Source organism: Vanellus vanellus, assembly GCF_965231255.1.
Source record: "Vanellus vanellus genome assembly, chromosome: 1".
Classification (NCBI taxonomy): Eukaryota; Metazoa; Chordata; class Aves; order Charadriiformes; family Charadriidae; genus Vanellus; species Vanellus vanellus.
Window position 1 is genome coordinate 26,138,671 of NC_138905.1, and position 25,911 is coordinate 26,164,581.

The window sequence follows — 25,911 nt, forward strand, 5'->3', positions numbered from 1 at the left end:
ACAGCTGAACATCAGTCAACAAGATTGCTGTGGCAAAAATGGAAGAAAACGTCACATAAGAGTACTGCGCACCGTAGATTATTTTATGTTGGTAATGCCTAAATAGGAGAGTCGTGTCGAGGTTTCGGTACCGTGTTTCAAAGAAATTGCAATCCAAAGAAGGAGACTGAAAGTCTGCAAAACATGATCTGTGAGCAAGAATTAGAGGAAGCGTGAGGAAGGCTGAGGGAAAACAGAAAAAAAAAGGCTTCAAACACAGCAAAGGCAAAGCAAATACATAGTTCTCTGTCATCACTGTAGATGAGAGGAAGAAATGAGCACACAATACCACATGAAGGTTTAGGTGAGACATTAGGATCATAAGTATAGGTAGGTAACGGCATGCATTATTTATGGAAACGAGATTCTCCGTCAGCAGATGGAGATAATACAAATGCGAAGCAATGGTTGTAAGGAAAGGTTTATCTATTACTGATTCTGACGGGAAGATGGATTAGGTGACCACTCAAGGTCCCTTTCAGCTTCTTTCTAATATTCTGCAAAAACTATGGGTGACTTTATCAGATCAATCAGCAACAGTTTTGGCATATTCTAAAAGGAACGAATTTAGGGATAATTTAAACAGCATACTGGGAGAAACATCTTCAGTGAACTTTTAACAGAAATACAGTACCTTAAGAAGAAAAGTACATCAAAGGGATGCCTTGTAATGCAAATCTGTTACAGTAACACTTCTGTCTAGTGTAAATCAAGTGACTTTAGCTTCAATATGTCCTGTCTAGAAACTAACTGTGCAACAGCATAACAGACTCTCACTCCTCCAGTATTTTACTTTCATTTCATGCTGTTTCCGTTTGCAGGATAAAAGGCTGATCGCAAGTAATAAAAGTTTAGAATTCAAGTCTTGCCTAGATTATCTTTTTTAAAAGTACTACATAGATATTCCTTTTGACAAGCAATATTGTTACAATTAAAAAAGAAAAACAACAAAACAAAAACAAACAAGAAAAAGAAAAAAACACATTCAGGCAAATACAAATGGTAAAAACCAAAATTGCTCTCTTATGTTTTGGGAATGTTGCTAGAAAGGGCTGTTAGTACCTTATTTAAGAAGCGCAAGCCATTTTGTGCACTTACACAGGCAGGCACATGGACAGTCTCACATCCTTCAGAACTAGTGAAATTTCCTACGGAGACATAAGCTCAAAAGACAGGGCACGGGCTCGATGGAGTGAGAAGTTCCTGGCTGTTTGAAGAAGGTGGCTTTCCTGGGGAAGATGGGCCCCTCTGCATTTTTAAGGGGGGGAATCTAGAAGACTTTGCTGTCTGGGCAATCCACAGACTAGTATTTAAGCAGAGACATGAACACTAGCTTAACAGACTGGGTGAACAGACCCAGCAAAAGCAGAGTAGGAAACACTCCAGCACTAACGGCTGCCTGCCTTGAATTACTTAGGAGCTGCATCTCCCCATACCTCATCAGTTCTTTCTTTCCCATGCTGTATATACAGCACATTACTATGAAACAGAGCAAGCATTCTCCCGACGTCATTCTTTGACCTAAAATTTAAGCTATCTGTAGTTGTATCATATGGGAATATACGTTTTTATAATTCACTGAAAGCCATATCTTTCTTTTGTCAGAAAATCTCCAGTATTAGGCTTGTACAGTTTTGAACCCAGCAGCGTGAGAAAGAGTTATAAGTGCCAATGTGTAAAAAGTGAGTGCCCTGCTGCAAACAGGAGGTGTCAGTTCTGACAAGGTATGTTGCTAAATGAGACCGTTGTTATAATCTGCTGCTTCTCACACCACACTACTTTGACTATTGAGGTAAGCTTCCTTCACAGACATCTGACTTTCAGCGGCCATGCCAACTCTGGGGTAGGAGGAAGTAATCAATGAGAAATATTTTTTTTTTCCTCCTAAACTGCCGAGCTCAGAAAACCACCACACTTGTGACCAGACGAACAGAAACTCCCCGCTGCATTTGTCTGATCGCTCAGCAAGGCTGAACCTCTGCCCCAGCTGGACTGTGAGGAGCTTTTGTGTAGTTGGCTAGCCGCAGGCAAAGCCAGAGCCTGATTGCAATGCACTATGAATGTTGCTGCGCTACTTTAAGACTCCCAGCAGAAGCAGTGAGATCCATAGAGGCATAATACCGGAGGGAAGAAGCCAAGTGAACACTATGAGAGGGCATACGGGTTAACTGAGGAGCTGACAACTTCCAAGTCATTCCAGAAGTTCTCACAGTTCTGATTCTTTGCCCCACAGCTGCAAAGTAATACCATTTAACCTCAGTGTCCAAACTGCCACAGCTTCAGTATTTTAGTCGCAGAGTACTGTGTTTCCTGGTTCTTGAAGAGATCGTTTTTTTACAGTGTGATCTTACGGTTGGTGAGCCATAAGTTCTGCTGCATCACCAAGTGTCTGCTCCTGCAGTTTCCACAGTTGCCAGGGATCCTTTCATTAGAGCCGAGCTGCTTGTACAAGCTGGGAAACGATGCTGCCTACTCTGGTCTCTAGATAAACCCCTTTGGCCTAAAACCAGCTGCATTTGGATCTGCTTCACACAAAGTGTGTTTGCTCTCCAAGTTTCCTTTTTCACTTCCAAAGTCAGTCCGATGCCTCTGTTAACCCCGTGGTTAGAGCTAGAACCCTCTCTTCAGGGACGTGCCTATCCAAATTGCTAAGGATGCAATTTCTTTTCCGTGGTCCAGCCAAGCATGATAGTAGGGATGGGGTGATCACCAATGTCTCTGCACTTTTTATCTTACTCATCACTTGAGGCTTAGAAGGATGGGGTCCAGTCATTCCATACTGGTGGCAACTGTGTCAGCTGGCAGAATCTGTAATTATATAGGCTGCTTTCTATTTCTGGATATCATAGGATTTAATGTTTTTTATTGTAGTAGCGCTTAAGGGCCCAAAGGGCTCTACCCTCCAGATATTTGCTGAGCTGCCCCGTCTTTTTGCCCCACCATCCTGAGAGTTTCCTCACAAGATGGGATTCTTTCCTTTCCACTAGAAAAGCACAGACATGACAACTACTGATGATGATTTATATGTTGGAAAGGCAGGAAGAGTTTTTATCTTGATTAAGCACTAAGGTGTGGGTGGACACGGAGAGAGTGTCCATCACTTCCCCTCTCATCACTTGAGTTGTGTTGTGAAAAGCAGAGCACATTGCTCATGCAGTTACACAGGTGGGAGGAAAAAAATTATGATGAAGGCTGGAGGCTTGTGGCTTCTAGCAACAGGAGGAAGGCTCCTGCTCCATCTGCAGATCTGCACCTACAAAATAGACTGAGTGCCCTGGTAGCAGCTGAGGGGCCAGGAGCTCAGAACAGCAAAGCGGTGGCACCAACTGAGCATGACCCCGTAGGTTTTCTCCTTGAAAACCACCAGAGAAGGGAAAGGAAGGGCTTGAGGAGGAGTGGACAGATACTGCAGACCCCTAGTTGGCAGCCAGTCACCAGTGGTGTTCCCCAGGGCTCAGTACTGGGGCTGGTTCTGTTTAATATCTTTATCAATGATCTGGACGAGGGGATCAAATGCACCCTCAGTAAGTTTGCAGACAACACCAAGTTGGGCGGAAGTGTTGATCTGCTTGAGGCTAGGATGACTCTACAGGGGGATCTGGCCAGGCTGGATTGATGGGCTGAGGCCAATGGTATGGGGTTCAACCCCTGGATCACAACAACCTGTGTAGCACTACAGGCTTGGGCAAGAGTGGCTGGAAAGCTGCCTGGCAGAATAGGATGTGGGAGCATTGGTCTACAGCCAGCTGAATATGAGCCAGCAGTGTGCCCAGGTGGCCAAAGAGGCCAATAGCATCCTGGCTTGTATCAGAAATAGTGTGGCCAGCAGCACTAGGGAAGTGATTGTTCCCCTGTACTCGACACTCGTGAGGCCCCACCTCAAACACTGGATGCAGTTTTGGGCCCCTCACTACAACAAAGGCATTGAACTGCTGGAGCGTGTCCAAAGAAGGGCAATGAAGCCGGTGAGGGGTCTCGAGCACAAGTCTTTTGAGGAGTGGCTGAGGGAACTGGGGTTGTTCAGCCTGGAGGAAAGGAGGCTGAGGGGAGACCTTATCACTCTCTACAACTACCTGACAGGAGGTTGTAGCGAGGTGGAGGTTGGTCTCTTCTCCCAAGTAACAAGCGACAGGACAAGAGGAAATGGCCTCAAGTTACACCAGGGGAGGTTTAGGATGGCTATTAGGAAAAATTTCTTCACAGAAAGGGTTATCATCATTGGAACAGGCTGCCCAGGGAGGTGATTAAGTCACCATCCCTGTAGGTATTTAAAAGACAGGTAGACGTGCTGCTTAGGGACATGGTTTAGTGGTGGTTTTGGCAGTATTAGGTTAATGGTTGGACGCAATGGTCTTGAAGGTCCCTTCCAGCCTAGACAATTGTATGATTCTATGCAGCTGGCATCAATAACAGGGATTTGGGTTTTATGATTATACAACCCTATCTGAGTGTCAACAACTGCTAGGAAGAAACAGGATCCACCTGACAAAGTTGGGCAAAAATGACTTTGCTGAATGGCTGGCCAATGTGGTGAGCAGAGCTTTAAACTAGGAATGACAAGGGAGGAAGAGGATGACCTATGATCAAGTAAGGAAGTGGTAGACCAATTTGGCAAGGAAATGGTGCAGGCTGGTGTGTAATCAACAGAACAGGGTGAAAGAGATGGACTTAAGCAAATGCACATCAATAACAAAGTGCCAACAGTATTGCGTTACGGGGAAAGCTCTCATTCCTTTTCTGGGAAATCAGCATGACTGGGCACCCATCTGAAGTGCCTGTACATTAATGCACACAGCATGGAGAACCAACAGGAGGAACTAGAGGTCTGAATGCAGTTGCAGGGCTATACTGGAATCACAGTGATGTGGTGGGACAGCTCACACAGCGGAGGTGGTGCAATGGATGGATACAGGTGATTTAGCAACGACAGGCTGGGAGGGAGGGGAGGAATTGCCCTTTTTGTGGGAGAGCAGCAGGGATGCATGGAGCTCTGCCTTGGGAAAGGCATGAGCAAGTCGAGATATTATATGTCAGGAACAGTATCTTGCTGAAATGGCGCACTAATAAACTCGGAAGCGAGCTTTATATGCTTCCTATGCAGAAAAATTGTCGTTGAAGGAGCTTCATTGTGTGGAAAAGAAGATCGCTCATGCTACCGCAAGATGTTCAGAGTGGCACTTGTGACCTTTCACAGCGCAACCCACGAACAATACCATCTGTTGTGTGTCTGTCTCAGGGCGTCTACAGTTTCCAGCTGGTGGTGCCTGTTCTTGATCTGAATGGGTACAACCTCAGCCGGAAGTGTTCCTCTGATGCTCCTCATCTAAAACTGGAGCACTGATTTTAGGACTTCCAAAGCTCTTTTTGGAGACTGCTTAGATTCAGTGATGTCACACACAGGAATCATAAGATCGCCACATCCACAGATCAGAGGTTTTGCAAAAGATTGCCATTTTGCTCTTTATCACTGTGCACAGAATTCATGTGGGTCTCCAGCTCATTACACATTGCTTATAAAACCTCAAGCCAGCAATATTTCACTGCATCTGCACTAATACCTTGTACCAGATGTTATTACAAATATTTATGAGTCCCATATGGCAAAAGAAAATTTGCACCTTCCACTTCTTCTGTCTAAATGACAGGATAACCTGTCCCCATTGGCACCAATTAATAGGATATCATACACAAGGAATAGCCCTTGCAACATTTAAGGTACTTTAAAAAACAACATAAGAAAGCTTCCTCTAACCTATCCTGCATAGGTAATTTACAGAAGACTTTGGATTCTACTACTCTATAATATAAAACTAGAGCACTCACAGGGAGAAAAATGACATAAGAAACCCTGTGGCCGAAATGTGATGTTATTTTAGCAATTGCAGTTATACTGACCCCAGTGGAATTTTGGTCACTTACACACAGATTTCCTTTTATAATCATACGCCCTTAACTTGAAATAAAAATAAACCTAAATAAAGGGGAAAGAATTTGAAAGTTTGGGAATGCTTGGACCTGGGGTTTATTTTGAAATGACAGAAAAAGGAGATATTTGTGAAATATTGATCAGGATCTGTGCATCAGTGACAAGAAAGGTTTGAAGGTGTTCAAATCCATCCTCTGGACTTGGATTTTTGGATTACTTCCACATCCATCCTTTCTATGCATTGTTACTCAGACTTCTCATATCAGAGACCTCATATCTTGGCTGCTTGCAAATTAACTTCTGATAGCAACAGGGGGAGAAGTCACAAAAATTAGAAGGTATCTGTTTTAAATACCTACCACATCATAGGGCAAACACTAAATAATACATTCTTTTTCAGACACACGCCTATGTTGTTTATATAAAACTTGCTAACACCTGCCAGAAAGCTAACAAAATGTCATTTTAAGGAAGATTTTTTTCATACGTGTTCTCACATGTTTGGAAAAGGCAGGAGAGGAGAGAAGAGTGGGCTTCATGTTGAGCTTACATATTTTAGTTTCTATTTATAGTTAAGCGAATCATAACTTGGTGAAAATCACATTTTCCAATCGCTTAAAGGCAAACTGCCTGCAGCATTCTCCAAGTAACTTTCTTCTCTTTTCTTCAGTTTTTTCTCTTTTTTTTTCCCCTGTATAATATTTAAAAGACGGCCTAGGGTTTGCATCTTATTTAATGCAGCACGGTAACGCTGAGCCTACCAAACGCAAAGAGAAGCGTTTCCTATGATTACACTACTGTGCTGAGAAAAGTAACTTTTATGCCACAGATATTCCAAGTTTTGGAGAGCTGGGTCTCCGCCAGCAGTCTGAGGCTGGCTCTTTCAAAACACCACGGAAAGATCGGCTAGGGCAGAAGTATTAGTTTATAGCATACAAACGAGAAGTTTAGGCTTACAGGAAAAAAATGCTTTTAAAAGCCACCAGGAATTGTTTTGGTACCAGAACTGAGAACCAAGACTGATGACTGATTAGCAGAACATCTATTACCAGGGTCAATGATTCAACAGCCGAAAGATAAAGCACCTGGAAGAATTTGCTTCTGGATTTTACTGTTTTCATTTATCCCCATTAGCCCTAGGACGCTAAATAAGGCATGCATCACATTTAGCTTTCCTGTAATTATGTGAAGAAAATGTTTTCATTTTCAATACCAAAAATAAACAATGTGCAGTGCTATAATTTCACTTAGTAAAAATTAATAGTTATGAGAGAGACCAGAAAGTAAGTTCAGGTCAAATGCTAGAGACGTTAGCAAAGACACTTGTCAAAGATGTGAGTAAGGCCAACAAGGTCACCTTTGTTCAGACCCAATGTATCCAAATTCTTAAGACACCTTGGTTTCTGATGTTTGCTAGATAAATACATACAGTATATGCTTTTCTTAGAGTTTAACAGTAACTATAACCCAAGCTTTTTTGGGTTTTTATCGTTTTAAATAAATATAAGCATTTTGGATTTAAAAAATGTAAATTTAGAACACCTTACGTCGCGATGAAACATTTAGAACGTATGTGGCTATGAAACACATTCTGTTTCATACTGAGTTTCTTAATCTACAGAAGCAAAAATGGTCAGTTCATCACAGACAATAATAAAAAGCAAAATAAACTCCTGTAGCTATAGATACTATTTTTCCTTCTTATGGAAGACCTCTGCTTAATGGCCATAGCCATTTCATTATAAGGCAAATTACATTATAAGTCAAGTTAGAAAAAAAGGGAAAAGAGGAACTGGGAGCCTTCTTGAGACACTGTGGGGGCTGGAAAAAACCCTCTTCTTTGGGTTCCTGCTGGCTGCCACAATTCCAGGGAACTATGCCTCTCTGCCCTGTGCGTTGTGGCACCCTCTCAGCCAGGCAAATAATCAATGGGATTTTATCGCAGCCATTCCCTGGTCTTATTTATTTCTTTGTCTTTGATAGGGATGTATTCTGAGGTGTTGGCCGTTGTGCAGATAATACTATTTCTTCTTTAAATAATTTGATACTGCCACTTATGTAATCTTTTTAAAATGTTTGTTTCTATAGCAAACATTTGCTTACCAAAGGAGCCAGCCTCCTTTAGCATACTGACCTTATGAGCCTGTTATATAGACAGAGTCACCTAATAAGTAATCAAGGGAACACGGTGAAATTTCATATATTAAGCACTGAAATAACTGTCAGACTAAGATATATCTACATCATCATTTAGAATTAAAAGCTATAAAGACTTTTTTTTTTTCTTGAGCAATGCTCCCACTGGGCATTTCTTTGCTCATTTGGAGATTACAGTATGCCTGAAATTTCAATGTGTTGCAAGAATTTACTAAAGAAATCACTTGATTGATGTTCAAATAACCATCCTGTACCAAGGAGCAGTTGGTATCAAAGTATGTTATTTTAAATCCATTAAAAGAAGGATATGTTGACAAGATGTGGTTAAAATAAGACACGGAAACATCCTTTTGTCTACCTGAGACTGATGATGTGCGATATGCCCTATATTTTAGCTGTGGCTTTGTTCTCTGCTAAGAGAAGTGCCACGCTGATGTTGTAAAAACGCTCATTTTGTGGTTTGGCAGTAATGGGATTGACTGACTCTGGCTGTCTGTGGCCCTGACACTTTCTATACCCACCCCACCAACAATCCAGCTGAGGGAGTTTGGCCACCAGCAACCTTCTCCCACCCAGTAAAATGGTGTCATTCCAGCTCATCTCCCTACCTACACCAACTCACGGTGAGGTTAGAGGAATACCAGTGGCAGGGGGGAAAATAAAAAAAAAAAAAGAAGAAGAAGGAGAAGAAGTAGAAGAAGAAGAAGAAGAAGAAGAAGAAGAAGAAGAAGAAGAAGAAGAAGAAGAAGAAGAAAAACAAAGGAAGGAAAAAAAAGGAAGAAGAAAAAGGAAAAGAAACAGCAGCCACAGAGCACAGACAAGGATAATAAAAAAAAAGGGATTACCTTTTCTTCTTATGTGATAACACAGATCAGCTCTGTCCGACTGATCAAAAAGTTGTTTTTTTTTTTTTTTTAAAAAAAAAAAAGGTGGGCGTTTGTGTTTTTATTTTTGTTTGGGTTTTGTTTTCTGTTTGGTTTTTTTTTTTTTTTTTAAAGCAGAAAATGCCGTTTCTGTTCAGGAGCAGAAGATATCTTCTGGTGTGTTGGGGTGGGGGGTGGGGGAGGGAAAGGTGTTTAAAATATAAAAGAAAACAAGCATAAACCTTTCAAAGCCCCCCTGTCTCTCCCCCGGCCCGGGGGCACCGGGCTGACTTTTGGGCACCCTCCGCCGCTTCCTTGCGGGTGCGTGGCGGTGGGCGGACACCCCCAAGGCATTTTTTGGATTATCAGCCCTCGCTAAACCACCCCAAAAGCTGCAGGTCCAGAACCGCCCGTGCTACGGGAGGCACCCGCCCCACGCCAGCCGGGACCGTACTGCAGGGCGCCCGGGACCACGGCCTCGGGGGCAACGCATCCCCCCTCCCTGCCTAACCGGGACGGCCCCTCTGGTGGCGGGAGGCGGGGGCGGAGGTTGGGGGCGCGGCTGTGGGGCGGTGCCGCCGCCGCCCCGGTCCGCCACCGGTAGAGGGCGGGCGCGCCGCCTCCGCGCCTTCGTCTGCCTCTGCAGCGGCGGCGGCTCCGCTCGGCTTCCTGCTCCGTCGCCGGCGGGCGGGCCGGGGGCAGCCTGCGCGGCGCGGCCGCTGAGGGGACGCTGCGCGACGTGGCCGTACAGCCCAGGTAGGGGCGGGCGGACACCCTCCTCCCTCTCATTCCCCTTACAGGGGCGGCGGGCGGCCCCTGCGCCTCCCGCCGGGGTTCCCGCTGCCGGCTTCCCCCGGGCCGTGCGACTTCCCCGGGCCGAGCTCCCGCCCGGGAGCCGCTCCGCAGCGGGAAGGGTGAGGCGGTGTGGGGCGGCGCAGAGCCGGGCGGCACCGCCGTCCCGTGAGGGTCCTCGGAGCAACCGGGCGGGCGGCGAGCGGGGCGGGGGGTCTCCCCTTTCTTCCTCTCCTCCTCTCCTCTCCCCTCGTCTCCTCTTCCCTTCTCCCCGTTACATTCCGCTTCTCCGCCGGCCGAGGGGGGCTCCGGGAAGGCTCCGGTGGGAGCGCTGGGCGCTGCCGGTGCTCTGGCCAGGCCGGGGGCAGCGGGAGGAGGAAGAGGAGGAGGACACCCCGTGGTGGCGGCTGCCGGCGCCCCGGTCCGGCGAAAGAAGTGATGTGTCTCCGGTGCGGGCAGCCCCTCGGTGCCGAGACCGGGGCTTGGCTCAGGGAGGAGGCGGCGGTGCCGCTGCCCGGGCGGTTGCGGTGCTCCCTCCGCGCTGAGCAGCGGGTCAGGGCGTCGTCGTCGGATGGGATATAAGGGCTCAGCTCTTGTCTTAACCTAAACGCTACATACACCCTTCACAGAGCACCGTGAAGCGGTTAGGAAGGAGAATGCGCCGTGCATCCAGGTTTGCAGAGAGGTACCTGTGGAAGCAGCCTGTGTTCCTTTGGCTTCTACCCTCTGAGTTGCTGAAGTTGGAAAAATACAGTAATTCCGTACTTCTTTTTTTTTTTTTTTTGGTAGGTGTTATCACGTCTTAAGTTACGTTTTTTGCCTGAGCTGCCATGGGGCGGTGTAACTCACCTGGTTTTTCTTGATCTTTCCTTTTTTTTGGTGTGTTGTTTTTTTTTTTTTTTTTTTTTCTTCCCACATTTAAAAGAGGTTAAATGCTAACGTAATAACTCCAGACTTTTGGTAAAGGTCTCTGCATGTACCGGGTATTCTTCGTGATGTTACATGTGCCCTGTAATGCCGTGCAGGCTTAGAGCCCCGATGGTTCTTTGCTGGTGAACGTAGCTGGCTGCTCCTCTTCTTTTAACAAAGCACTTATTTAATACTAATAGGAAAATTATTTAGAAGCAAAACCCAGTAATGGCTGGTTAATGACTGTGCACAACAGGCGGTTTTTTTTGTTTTTTTTTTAAGCCTGCGAAACTAATCAAGGTATGAATGTCTTCATTAGCACATATTCCCGCCCCCCCCCCCCCCCTCCCCCAAGGATTCTTTAAAGTATGAAGAAATCTTTTTCATCTGTTGGTTTGCATAGTTGTCTGTGTGGCAAAACGAGTTCTGTAACTTGCTTTAAGCCCGCAGGTAGGCTCTTCGCAAGCTAATAGCTTGGTATTGTCCTGTAATGACATCTAACCACTTCGGGATGGAGGAGGCACCTGGGTTGTTGCAGGCCATTGCTTCCATCGCCTTCCACCAGTCCTGACCATTTCACCCAGTAAGAGCGCAGGGTAAATAGTTACAAAAGTCGCCTCACAGTACCCACAGGTTAGGGCACAGCCTCGCTAGGGACAGCCCCAGTGCTTCAGGTAATACGTGCTCTGTTTTTAATGAGAATTCTCAGTGCTTTAAGGAAAGAGTGGTGATACAGAAAGAGTTTGAGAATTTAGTGGAACTTTGGCAAGCTAATACGTAAAAGGTGAACTCCTGAATGATTGGTTTCCAGATTTGTTCGGTGTATTAGCATACTGTATGGGAAAGGGATTTTTTTTTTTTCTGTAAGATCATAAAATGGATCAGTATTATGTAAGCTGCAAAAATGCCATTTTTGTACGGATTATTTTGTAGCCTAAAGATTAGGTGTCCATAAGATGAATCCGCATAGAGAACTTGTTCCTTAAGATTTAAATTGTTCAAAGAGAAGTGGTTTTTCAACTAGAACTTAAGTTTTGGTTTTTAAACCCGCAGTCCCAGGGAGATGAGAGGATTGACACGTGAGTGTAAGGGCTGCAAGTCTTGCCGCTTGTATTGGCAATCAGTATCTCCATGAGCCCTAATATAAGTGATACATGTTTTCAGTTTTCACTAAAATCTGCTGAGAAAGTTTAGGATTTATGGCCTGATTATTATAAACCTGCCTGTAAACCAGGCCAGCTGCACAATCCCATGACAATCACTTTGCTGTCAACAGCACTGGAATTATTGTAATTGTTTCACAGTTTAGAAGGAACCCTCTGGGAAGTCTCAGATTGATCTGAAGCCAAGAGCGTCCATAAATTTTCAGGATTACTTTAGGAAAAATGTAATCTGCAATGGTGTCAGAAATCTTAAAGACTTCATGAGATGGCTGAGCACATCTAACCACCTGATGCTGCTGTGCCTACCACCACTCCTGAAAGCTGTTGTTCACTAATCTGGCAGAAATGATATTAATTCTCTTTTACTAGGTTAGCTTTCCTTAGTGAGCAAAACCATGTGGCCTGGGCTGGAGAAATGGTGAGTGGGGGCTGGAGCAACCCGGCAGGTGAGCTCACCTGTCTCATAAATGTTCACGCTTCCTGGTACTATCCAGGCATGAGGCCCAGTGACAATATGAAAGACCCATGATGAGGAAATAACTTTAAACTTGTATTACTGCTTGAAACCTCGTTTCTTAGCACCAGAATTTTCAACTCAGATGGATGTTAAAGCATCTGTAACCTATAAATAGGTGCTGCTGGCTTCCTACTTTATCGTCTAAAATGCTGTGTCTCACTATGAATCCAAACATAGCCTCCTCATGCATTTCTTAATGGTACATGCGTCCCAAGAGGACTTCAGGATTTTTTTTTTTCTTAAAAAGTGTTCTGGATAATTTGTAGTTCTAATCCTGCCCTTTAATTTGTTTGCATCTGCCAGCATCTTGATGTTATCCCCAAACTTAATAAGCTTATCCCTGTTCAGTAGTCCAAGTCATTGATGACTGTTAAATATTATTTTACCCAGGCTTCCTGAAATCTAGTAACACTTAAGTTTTTACAGGGAGTTATAAGTAGTTACTCTTTTGGAATTGTTCAGCTGTTTTTGCTCCCCATATAAAGTACCATATATCTATGATACAAGAATAGTTTGTAACTTCCTCTGCAGAGAGAACTGCAGCTTCGCTTTTTCCAGCTCTTGTTGGAACTCAGTGCCAAGGGAATACGGGAGAGGGGAGAAGCTTTGAAAGGCTTATCAGGACAGAGGGAGCTGCTGGAGTAAACTCTGCTCTGTGTTTAATGTGCACTGCTGTTAAGTCAGTTTTAATGGCAGAAGGTTGCGCAATGTGTTTATATGTACAAAAGCATGGTAGTTCTTATGAGAATCCAGTTAAAATCTTATTTAATATCAAAGTAGATGACAGAGTCCTCCCCTCTATTCCCAAGACTGACTTTCTTCTTGTGACTGGCTGTCTTTATTCCCTTCTCCCACCCTCTCTCCAGTTTTCTTTTATCTGAGGAGAAACTAAGCATCTCCTAGTAGCTAGACTTTGTTCCTTGATCTTTTGGTATCACCAGTTAGCTGAGTCATCATTTCACAAACCGGTTAAGCTGGTATAAGCTAGTGCTACAGCTGCTAGAAAGCTGATGTCCTGCTTCCAGATGCTTACTTCTGTTTTTGGATCAGCCCATATATTCTTGCGAGTACCAGGTGAGGTGGTTGAGGGATCCGCTATGGCTGTATGTTTGCTTGCTGGTCAGCTGAACATCAGTGACACTTGAATGGTTCTGGAACTGCATTTGAGTTGATTCAGGAAGAGGTTTATTACGGGAATTTCTGTAATAGTGAATTTGTCATAGAACAGCATGATCCAGAGAGGGATGGCATCAGGAGTTGTTATAGTATACAGTGACTACATATCAGCATCTTCATGTCAGCTGTGTATAGTCTCAGTGGTAAGCTCACTGGGGTAAGCACCCTTCTGTTACTGGGGGATGCTGTTCCTCAAGTTAGTTTACGTGTACTTAATGTGGCAAATTTCTCATAGGTGATGACAAGCAGTAACTTGCTATCTCACGTAACTTTAACTTTTCCCACCTATGATGATCCTCAGATGTTAAAATCTCAAGTGATAGAAGAGATCTGTGTTGGATTTCAGTTAGTGGGGTGTATACCAGTTGTTGACTAAATATTAGCGTATACAAAGTATATGTGTATATATACATAAAAATATAAAAATAATACATTGCTTCTAGATATTTTTTTTTCCTGTGAAATTATTCTTGGATATGGCTTATGTGTTTGGTACTGGTTGCTGGAAGATTGCACCCAGCCAGGAGGCAGGTTATGGATCTTTGTTCTAATCCCTTCATGCTCCAAAACCAGTCTAGAGACTGCTGTTTTTCTTGCTGTCTCTTTGTGTCTTCAGTCGGGAGTGAATCACTCCAGAGCTGTTAAGGATCATGTGACTGACCAACTTCCTCTCCATTTCTGACCATCTTCAACCCCATTGCTCACAAATGATGGCCTGTCCAGTGCTAATATGGACCAGTAGCAATGACTTGCCTGTACCATAGGGGCACTGCAGTTCTGAGTGCATCAAGCAGCGTGGAGGTTATTAGTCACCGACAGCAGTCTCATATCTGCAATATGATCACTCTCTGAGGTGTCCTGTAGGCATAGCATGGCCCTCTTGGGCCTGCTGTGCTGCTGCTACCCTTTCTCCCCCCAAGGTGATGCATGATGTTCTCTCTGCAGGATGCTTTCCTCAGCCAGTAGCACTCTCTATCCTGCAAAAGGCCAAAGCCAAGTGCTACCTCACATGGAAGATGAGTGGATGAGAAGGTGCTCTGTGGTGGAGCAGGGGTTTCTGTATCCCTGCGAGCAAGAGGAGGGAGAGATACCAACAGTGCTCTGAGCGGTGGTTGTCACTTGGCTGTACTTTGCCCAGAGGCATGTCCCAGCTTCCTGGCGAGAACAACTTGTTACTGAGCAAACTTTGCAACTCCTCTCCAACATGTGGCCCCAGAGCATGCTGAGCTTTTGTTAAAGAAGGTTAAATGCTAGGTAGTATCATAGTATTTTTTTGAGCAGCACCACCTGGTGATGTCCCTTGCTACTGTTGGTACCCTTGATCATCTCTGCCTTGCAAAGCATATAGGAGCGCTGTGCCTTGCTGTGTGGGTGGTCTCAGCATGCAGCTCTGTGATGAGGTTGATTGTGGTGGTCTGTGCAGTAGATGAATCTCTTGTGACATCTTAAAGCTACTATCTAGAGTCTGGGTGTGCCTGGGGAGAAGAATAGTGCGGAGAAACAAATCGGTCTTCCTGCAGTAAACTTGGACCTACAGAGGAAATATTTGTAATGCTCCTTTCCTATTCTGCTTGCTTGCTTGATAACTTTATTTAAAGTGGGCCCCAGTGTGAAGTGCCACACTGTAACCATAGCCTCAAATACATTTCTGCAGTGGTCACGTGTGCTTATATCAAGTCATATGAATTATATGTATGTTAATTGTTTTTCAGACCCATAATCTTTTTGTATGGTAGTTCTATTGAGAATTACTGTATGGGGCAAGATAAAATGCATGGTAGTGATGCATTATTCTGTTAACAGGCTTGGTATTTTTTTTTATTGATACAAAGATGTAAAAGCTGTTGTATATTTGAAATGTCTACTGCATTCTGGCAATGGCTTGTTTTGAGTGAGACCTGGTGATCTTGCAGATAAATGCATTGCAAAGCTTTATTTACTCCTTCCTGTTGTGGAAAGACTCAACAGACTTTGTTTTTTGAAATCAAGGTGGTAATTTATTTCTTAAACACGATAGAGAACAAATCAGTAGGTTTGAACTTTTGAACAGGTGGTAATTGCAGCAGTGCTTCAGGTATGAAATAGTTTTTGTCATTTGATAGAAGAAAATGTTAAGCCTTACTCTCTTAAATCTCTATTGTGAGATTTATGTACTTCTCTGTAATGAAGTTGGAAAGCAAGTGGTGAATGAGGTTCAGCAATTTGTCCTTGAGGATTTTATCTATCTGAATTTCTTTATGTGATTTTATCCAACCCTGTGAAATACAGGGTTAAGATTCCCTTTAATAGGTACATAAGCAGCAGTGGTACAGTTTACTTTATCACATATAAATAGTATGGATTTTAGGGACAATAAATTAAATCCCATTTTTAAATATATGGACCGGTAAATTTTGTAATATTTGGGAAGACTCTTCAAAGTATGGACTGGGTGCCTGTGAGGTTTGTTTTTTTGTGGTGGTGGTGGTTGTTGTTTTAATTGCAAAAGGAATGTGGATTGAGTTTCGTTGTCAGTGGGAAGAACGCCATAGTACTTTTATCTCAGGCTTCTCAGAATTCAGGAGAATTTTCCTCTGTTTGAGACTGACTAGTTTGTGTGCTGCCAAAGGTGAAAGTACTGGATTGATACCGCTAGCAAAAGCTTGCATGATCGGTGACTTGACACTTCATTTGGGAAACATTTGTTTTGTACATCGGGTATTAAAACGCTGACATAATGCTTCTTCTCATTTATATTACCTTTCTTAGAAGTGAAACCACATAGCAGTATTTGCAACATAGGCCATGCAACGGTAGCCGAATTACCTGGTTTTAATTTTGGAGTAAGTTTGGGTTTCATTTGCTGAATTTATCTGGGTTTCATATGTAGTTGATAAAAGTAACACACAAACACTTGGGGTCTAACTCAGTGTTGTCAGAATACCAAGCTGAATTTACGTATGTATGTTAGAATACAATTCAGGTGATATAATTTTTGTAAGAAGTTAATAATAAACACTGTCCTAATCTATTCATGACTCAGAAATAAAAGCTCAAGCCTCTTTGTTGGCTTGTTGTGTGTGGTTTTTTTTTTTTTTTTTTTCCTCCTTTGGTACTAAGTAATTTTGAATGCTTATCTAATTCTAGTACAGTGTACTTTGTGTGCAGTTCATATTAACAGATAGTAAATACAGATAAAAACAGGTATGACATTATTTGACCATTTCTGAAAGTGTACAAACTTTTAAATCCTGTTGGGGGGGAAGAGTTCCCTCTGAATTTAATTCAAAGCGTATCAGGCTGATACAGATTTTAGAACTAAGTACCTGGGGACAGATTTGCATAAAATAGTGTAGAAATATGGGGTTAATATTGAAGGGGACACTAACTCGCACCTTGTAGAATACTTACATTAAGAAATCCTGTCTCTTGTGTTTTTCTAGACTTTTATGATGATTTACAGCCACCTGTTGTATTTCTCATTTATCCTTGTAGCTGGAAAGCTTTTTTTTTTTTTTTTTTTCCAACATTACAGCTACAAATAGATAAGCAGCAACCAGTGGATACTGAGAACAGTCCATCTCAGCATCTTTTAAAACAATTTTGAAATTACACCTTGGAAGTAAGAGACAAGGTGTTTGTTCCCTACTTCTCTCTTTGCTTTCACAGCTCCTTGCAAAGCAAACCTGATTCTTTTAGCCCTAAGTTGTTTTATTTAGGTCATGTAATTGTTATCTAGATTCTTCCATTTGGGGATTATGCTTTAAGACAGACTTAGAAAAAAACCTACATGTGAGTCTCAGTTAAAAGTCTAGATAGCACATAGAGCAGAGTATTCTTTGTTTGTTTAGGCAGAGCAGAATAATTGCTTTTTGTTTCCCACATAGCATTCCTATTGGTGCAGTTCACAATGAGCAGTTACACTTTTGCAGCAGTACCACATTGTTGACCCCAATATTAGAGAGCTGCTGTAATCTCTTGGATCCTTTTCTTCATTACTGCTGCCTGTTTTGCCTCACTGGATGTCTGTTTTGAAGTGTATTATTTGTGGCTTTATTAAGTATCATTGTTGATTTGGGGACCTTTTTCTAATCTATTAAGGTCAAAATTATCTTAACCTTCTAAATTCTTGCCTCTTATCTTTGATTGTTTTTTTGTGTGCCCATTTCACAAGTATAATCTGTGCACTCTATCAAATTGCTAATGGAAATACTATTATCCTGGGAATGAAGTAGGCTAATGTGCGTGGTTCATTATTACCCATAAAAACATTTATTACAATTGTGTTTGAAAAGCCCTTATAAAGAGAAGCACATTGTAAGTGGCCGAAGCTTTCACACACAGTAGGTAGGGGAGAGGCTGGGCTCGAGTGACATGTGCCCTGTGGCGTGTCCCACGTCACCACCTCTGGGCAAGAGCGTTGAGCAAGGCTGATAAAGAACTGGCCGAATTTAATTGCATTTACCATGGGACTGAAATCTGGACTTCAGTCAGTGTTGCGTCAGTGCGGCAATATTAATAACAGCTGTCTGTGCGTTTGTGTTTATTAATTACTTTACTCACCTTAATACAGTTTCCTCTTGCACCTTGATTCTGTGATGAAAACTTGCTTGACGACCATCGTATCTAATACGTGAACGCAGAAAGAACTCAGTCTTGGCGTGTTAGAAACTTCATATTATTTATTAAAACATGATGATGATTTGCTTGGCAGGATTACAGGCTCGTAGTTTTCCTAAATGAAGTTATATTATAAGCTCCCTGTGTGAAGCACCTGGCAGGGTTCTCTCAAGAGACATGGGTGACTTCTTAAAAGCAAGTGTCTGCCATTCTACTGATTGAAGCTAGTTTTAGCATGTATCAAAATATGTGCAGTAGCTATGTGGATGTATGTATTAGATTAGTCAGATTTGTGTTGAGCCTGTCATCGACTGGTGCAGAGTGGGGGGGGAAGCCCTTTTCTCTCTTCCTTTTTTTTATAGCAAGCTGCTGTTTTCTGGTTTTCTTCTCTTTTTGTCATGTTGCCCTGTGTATAGCATTTTGGGCTGTCATCAGGCTTGCTTGGAATGGCTTTGGCACTGGAAATCGCAACATCTGGAAATGGCCCCTGCCTTGGGACAAACTGCAGTGGACGAGGATGGGTGGAGTAGAAGAAAGCCCTGGGTAAGCTCGGCTCCCAGCTGGCGTTCCACATACCCGCTTCCCAGTACTTTGCATCCAGAATAAACAGCTCTCTTCTGCATGGATAGACGTGCAGCTCCATGCAGGGACAATGACGTGCCAGCGTTCAAAAAGGATTTATAACCTGTGACTTCTTGTCTTCTCTGGTTCAGTGAGCTGTCTACCTTTTCGTTCCTGTTCTCGGGGAAACGAGCAACCCATGTGCTGGGCTGTGCAGAAAGAGCGATTTCTGAACTTCTTAATACGGCAGCTGCCAGCCTGTCTGCTGGTTTTCTCGTACTTTTGTCGTTGAGTCCATCGTGTTCTGCCAGTTGAGAGGGAACTTTCTACATCGGTTTAACAAAGCATTCCCTTCTTCTTTGTTTCCTATTATTCGATATTTCTTCTTTGTTTTCTACTATTCGATATTTCACAGCTTTACACACTGTAATTTTACCGCCGTGCTGGGCCAGCATGGCTGGCTGAGCTCAGCTGAAGGTCAGCATCGTCGAAGCCTTAGAAGAAAAATATCCATCAGCTGCTGACAAGAGGCCTGACTCTACCAGCCTGTGGACCACAACCTCTTTGTAGTTTTCTGCTCTTTATTCAGGATGTGGATATGGCTTGTAGTACTAGAGAGGTCACTGGTCTGAACGTCTTGCCGCTGATTGTCCTCCTGAAAGTGGGCTCCTGGGAACTGGTGATGACGGGCAGCAGGGTTCAGAAAGCTCTTCGACTGATGTGGTTGTTGCTGAGGGAAGACGTGTCTGCATCCTTAGTGCTGAGTGAGATCGTAGGAAAAGGGAGAGCGTGCTCCTCCAGCCACCTGAGGAGTTGCACAAGACTCTCTTGACAAATAGGAACATCCAAAGTTTAATAACTAGCTGAAATTCACAGTGATATTGTGTGAACACATTGTGCCTGTGCCTCATGCAGATATTTGACTATGCTGACTGTGACTAGAATTTGGCTGACTTAAAACACCTTTCCTGCTTTCCATGATAGATGTAAACCTCCAGCTTGCCTCACCTCTCCTTCCAATTGTCCACCCTGGGGAGTAACAACTTCCATTCTATTGACGTAGAGGTAAACCAGCATCTGAAGGCACTTTGGTTTCTTTCTACTGCCTGAGTTTTAGACCTTAACTGAGAAACCTCTTAAGTCCTGCACTAAGAAAACAATCTGAAGTAAAAGAAAATCCGTGTTTCACAGTCATACAGTGTCATGTTTCCCCAAACCACCCGTTTTACTTTGTGACTTGTAGACATTGATCACTGCTGTTGCCTGTTTTGTGGTGCTCTGCTTGGCCTTTCTGTCTGTATAGGGTTCTGCTGTGCTCTTCGGGGGCTGCCTATGGACCCTGCTATAGGCTGCACCTCCTGCCTCCGTCTCTGACTAATAAATGATAAATGTGAACCTTGTACTGCCTGACAGAGGTAAATTACGTTAATGTAGTAATAAAGTGGTTATTTATATTACTGGACATTCATAAGTCAAGAAGGTACTTTGGTTGTACTTCTGCTGCCCCTGCTTGATGGAATCTTATGTCAAAGAGGAGGAAAATAGTGTTTGGGGTTTTTTTAGCCCATTCTTAAAGCAATCAAAGGAATGTTGTTGCTACTGGTTTTGTGCATTTGAGTCTGAGCAATCTCAGTTGTCCTGTGTTCTTTGTTTGTTTTTAAATGACACTAAAATGCGCACTCTTAGAAATTGCAAATCCATTTTTATATCACTTCTGTAATTCCAATTTTGAGGCCTAATACTAAAGGTGTGGAGTAATGATCTATAAGCACTCATAAGGGCTCATGGGCTGTCCTATTTTATTCCTGTTCTGTCTTGAATTAAAAAAATATTCTAAAACAATACTGTATAGGAAACAGTCTTGGCATTCATAAATTATTCTATTGCAGCTGGAAAATGCTGTGCAACTCTTACCAGTACTGTAGCATTCCTGTATTTATTCTCTAGATCAAAAGCCACATTTTTTTGGTATGCTATAATTTCCAAAAAGAATCTCTAAATCACTGTTAAAATTCCTTTCAAGTTGAGGCATAACATACTGATTTTACTTTTTCTAAATCAAAAACATTTCACACTTAAAAAAATGCATTTTATCTCTTGTGTATTTGTTGATTGCAGCAAATAATGATCACTGAGATGGGTGGATGGGGCTGTTGGGATAAAGGCATTCTGCAGTCAGAGTTGGATCATGTGATTGTTTCACTTAATTTCTGCTTTTTGGTTTTGTTCATATTCTTGCTTTCATGCTTTGAATTCATGATGTGTTTTTGTTTCACTATAAACAAAAAGAAGAAACTTTTTTTTCAGTGCTGACTTAAAACAAGCTTTTGGTTGTTCAAACTACAGATGGTGTTTATTTTAATGTTGATATATTTCCGAGGATGGGGAGAGTAGAGAAAGGAGCTTAGAATAATTCTGTTCACAGACTTTGAAATAAAATGAGTTTATCTGCTGTAGCAGATTGTTTTTTGCCTTTTTATAAGACAGCTACATGCTAGCTTTTCACTGAAAGAAGATACTATATATGGATATAATGTATGTGGCTATAAATATAATGGATATATTATGTCCATAATATGCTATGAGATTTCCCTTGTAGTACAACCTTAACATTCAAAAACATTTGTCTGCTTTTCAAACTTTGTTGATACTTATTTTCAAATTGTTACGTAGTAGAAATAAATATTTCTATACTCATAATTGGTTTTTCCTGTTTATTTCTCTGCTGACCATTTTCTTGGAAACTTTAAGCAATAGAGCGCAATATCTGTGTCTTTGGCAAAGAGGACACAAATCACTGAACTTGCAGATACGGAGTTATGTGAAGGCAAATGATTGTTTGTGTAATATCAGTTTTTCTTCCCTAGCATAGACCATGAGAACTATGTGGGAGTTCTGGAGATCTTCACCAAATGATTTGCATTTTCCTGACTTCTAATAATAATGTTTCTGATGGTTCTCGAAATCATGGCATAGGCCTGTGGACTGTTATGGATGCTGTAGCTTTTATGATGGGGGTGTGGGATGGCTACTTGGATTGGAATGGTAGGTTATTACCTGTTTTCAAATTTGGCCTTAGTGTAGATGATCCAGCTAGATCCCTGAATGCCAGTAGTTTTTCTTTTGCCATATTAAATGTAAGTAGTTATGCAGCAAAATGCAAATTCAGAAATAGACGTTTGGGGTTTTTTTAATCCAGAAAAAAGTACTGATCACAGACTATTATTTGTCTGAATGCCTCATGTATTTTTGAAAGCAACTGAGGGCTCTTTCTTACTTATGATGATAAGAACAGAGGAAATGAGATAGAACAGGTAGTGTACAGTTTTCAAGCAAATTTTAACTTCAGTTAATAAAAAAATGTACACACAAGTTTATTAAGTGTTGTAAAACAAATTGTCATGTTTCTAATAGATACGTAGTGTTTCGTTAGTAAAGATTAAAATGTTTGCTGAGCCTGATATGCGTAGAGACCATGTCTGTGCTGGGGGTGCCAAGTGGCTTTACGTGGACTTCTTTCCTCTGCGCTTCTTGAGTTGGGAGTAGGGGGAAACTTGAGACAGAAAATGTGTGGGCCAACCGTGGCCGAGCATCACTGTGGGGCAGAGCCAGCAGCAGCTGTGGCTCTGCAGGCAGAGGGCAAGACATTTGGTACAGTCCTGGGACGAGGGGTTGCCTGAGGAGGCGGTGGTAGCCTTTGAGCAGGGTCTGGTTTAACTTTACGTGGTGGCAAGCTCCTCTCAAGAAGAAACTTTGGGGTCCATACGTGGTGTTTGCTTATAGGCAATGGCTTTCAGTTTATTTTGAAATAAATAACCTCAGTTCTAGGGTTGGTGCTTCTGTCGCCACTGACCGTCGCGTGAATCTTCTGGATGCTGCTATGAGTGACAAATGTGTTATTGCATTTCTGTAATGCATAGATTAAAGTATTAGAATAACCTGCTTTCGGTTCCATTGCAGTATCCTAAAGGCCAAAGTGCTTAAATCTTTTCTCTCCAAAGTTTGCTGTGTCATGTTGCCAAATAACAACTTGGATCTGAAAGTTGCTAGGACCTTGAAGCAACACAGATGGAGTTGTTGACTTTTACCACATAGCTTTGGGAAATGAAAGACTGCTTAGATACAGCACTGATAAATACTTATGTCACAGATTGAAGGGTTGACAGTTGAACGGAATTTGTAGTGGATTTGATGAAATTAAATTAATGGGTTTTTTTTTTCAGGGCACTTGTTTTATGGTGTAACAAATGAAAGCAATACATCAGAAATCCATCTTAAATCTTGTTCCCTTTCCTGTAAGCATTAAGAATTAGGTATTCAGGACAATCATCGTTAATGTTATTGGCTAGAAAATATTTTTTTTTTTTTTTACTGTTAACTTATAACAAAAGTGCTTATTTGGCTGTAATTACAGTGATGTGCTTTTCTTTTTCCCTAGGTGGCTATTTTTAATGCGGTAGTGTCATTAGCTGGCTGAAGACTAAACATGAGAATAGCAGGTAAGTATGCTCCGTAAAATCAGACTTCTGTCACTTGTTAGTGCTGTCTCTGGCGCTTGTTTCACAAGTTGGGACGATAAGGTTTAAAAATAAACTTAACTGGCGTAACAGGCATTGCTGTGCCATTTAATTGATGTTTAATGAAACTCATTTTGGAATTTGGGATGGTCTAAGAGCAAGCAGGTGGTTAAAACGCTTCAGCTGATTTGCAGTGACTGGTTAAGGTGCCATGACTTGGCATACTTTGGCTGCTGATTACTGTAATATGATGAAATAAGGAAATGGCCCTTTGAGGTCTTTAACGATTTCTTCCCTGCCTCACACCCCAACAAAAACTGCTATGCGCTGTTATAATACAGTGCCTGAAACCTCCTGAATGTTTACTGGAAGTTTGAAAGCTATAGAAGCCTTTTCATAGAGGTAAGTTACTGTAGTACAGGGTCTGAGAAACTGATTTTACTTGACAGAAGGTGTAGTGGTGGTAAAAGTAAGATCTTTGCTACTATAACGCTCCAATAACATGTTATTTTAGACGTTTCCTTGCAATATAATAGCCTGTGTGGCAACTGAACAGTTCTGGGTTTCTGATGCGTTGCACTTTTTCAATAGCTGTAGTGTTATGTTTCAGAAAGAGCACCTGTTGGCTCTTCTAGGCGAGAATGACACCTTCTTTTCCAAGAGAGTTGCGCATTAACCTTAGTAAGGCATTAAATTTGTCATGATTTTTGTCACTACTAAAGTTGTTTTATTAACCTCAATATATATAACTGGGAGCAACCTGCTAAAGTAAATCTGAAAAAGAACTGGAAAATGCTGCAACTTTTAGAAGATGGCGAAATCACCTGGAAAATGACTTTCCCAAGCATCTTTTTTTTTTTTTTTTCTTCCATCTAACTACTTATGTTGCTAAAACCCACAGACAAAGAAGATATGGCGGTTCCTCCTATAGAATGTTTAACCTGTGGCAAACAGGCTGGTTTTGGTTCAAGTGCTAAAAGAATTTTCTAGGAGATTTCTTACCTCTCCCTTAGAGGGGAGCGCTCGCAGTTCAGTTGAAGCGCTCAGGATATGGAGTGGAGGGGATGGTTACTGCTCAGCCTGAGTTCCCATTCATCTCACCTGCTGTCTACTGAAACAACATGCTCTCCAAGTGCCACTTGTTAGATGAGGCATTCCAAAATCTGGTACCATCTTGTCCTTTTAAGCAGTGCTGCTCTGAAAACCTTTTCTCCACTTTTTAACATATGTTCAGATCATCTGTTTTCTCTAGTGCTTACACGTGGTTCCTTTCCCTTCGAATGCAATAATCTTTAGAGTTCGGCATAATATTTTTAAATTAAGTTTGCACCTGTGTTTTCTTAAATAGTATGTATGTGCTCACACACCTGAAAAGGGAAAGTGGGAGAGGAAGACCAAACTACAGGCAAACAAAAAAAGTCATATCTCTTTCTTCATCTTTTTCTATCCCTTTATCTTTTTTTAGCCTTTTGGAAGGGTTGATTAACATCTTGCATCCCTCTGAAGGCTGAGTAATCTGTCTATTTTAAGGTTTTCTGAACAGCCCATCATAGCGGCAGTCTGAGATCCTCAAGAGTACATAAGTTTGGTTTTTTTCTAAAGGATTTATTTGGCTGGCGATCTGAGAAACAGAAGCATGCTGCAAGGTTGCTTCTTCCAAACAGTTTGACATACTGGGGTGAGATAGGAAGGCAGGATGTTCATCAGATGCCTCCTTACCTAACTTCTACTCTCAGTCAGTTAGTATTTTACAGTAAGCTAAGAGTGGGGTATCCTGTAAAATATAATGGAAATTATGCTAAAAAATGGCGGGGTTCATGGCAGTACCATATACACAGGAGTTTCCGTTTCGGATGTAAATTGTTGTGGTTGTGTGCTTCCAGCTCTTCTCCCAGGAGATAGTTTGACCGCTCAGCACTGGAGAAAGTTAGGTTGTAAAACTTCAAGCTACCTGCGGGTTCAACATATTAAAAAAGGGGGAGGGGAGAGGTACTGCTTTTTATTGCTTTCTAAAGTAGTTCTTTTGAGTCTTCAAACTCGCTTTTTGAAGGTCAGTAATTTTAAATTTGGTGAAAAGGAGGCACTTTTTTTTTTTGTTGTTGTTGTTGTTTGGTTGTTTAGGGGGTTTTTTGGTTTTATTTTTTTAAACGTAATGCTCAGACCTGACTGACCAGAGCAGCCAAGCTACAGTATATGAACAGATCCCTGATCACTCAGTTTGGCCGTGCATTAAAATAGAGGTAGCTCGGGTAAGAGGTGGGGGGAAGACAGAGGAGTGTTTGTAAACAGTGAGGAAATGGGTAGACCTGGCCAAGAAGGGGGAAGTGGAATGGGGAGAAGTGGGAATTTCCCCTTCGGACAGCAGCCAGTTAGATTGGCTTAGTTATTTTTGTTAAGCTGGATTTCCATGGAAGAGTCTGTGGTTTGTCCTGGCTGTTGAGCTGAGTTGGTGGGCTGTGGTGTCAGACAAGCATGAAGCTGGAGAAAGCCGAGAGCGGCGTATGCGTTTTTGGAAGAGTAACCTGATGGACTGCCTCAGTTGCATCTTACATTATAATGTCTATTTCTTGCAGATTACTTCTGGTTAGTGAGTCCGCAAATGATTATCCTGTTTCTGAGTTCCCCTTAATGTAATCCCATACACATTTCTCATGTTAGTTAATTTTGGTAAGCTTAATGTTATCATTTGCAG

General features: G+C 42.3%; 1 protein-coding gene across 1 annotated transcript in view; it reads left to right on the forward strand.

The window, feature by feature from the left end:
• Positions 1-9,617: 9,617 nt before the first annotated feature.
• FAM3C (FAM3 metabolism regulating signaling molecule C) overlaps positions 9,618-25,911 on the forward strand; it is a 30,634-nt gene continuing 14,340 nt past the window's right edge. The window contains exons 1-2 of the mRNA XM_082487194.1: positions 9,618-9,741; positions 23,141-23,201. Of these exons, the coding sequence (XP_082343320.1) occupies positions 23,189-23,201 (13 nt within the window). The 5' untranslated portion in view covers positions 9,618-9,741; positions 23,141-23,188. The remainder of the gene's footprint in view (positions 9,742-23,140; positions 23,202-25,911) is intronic.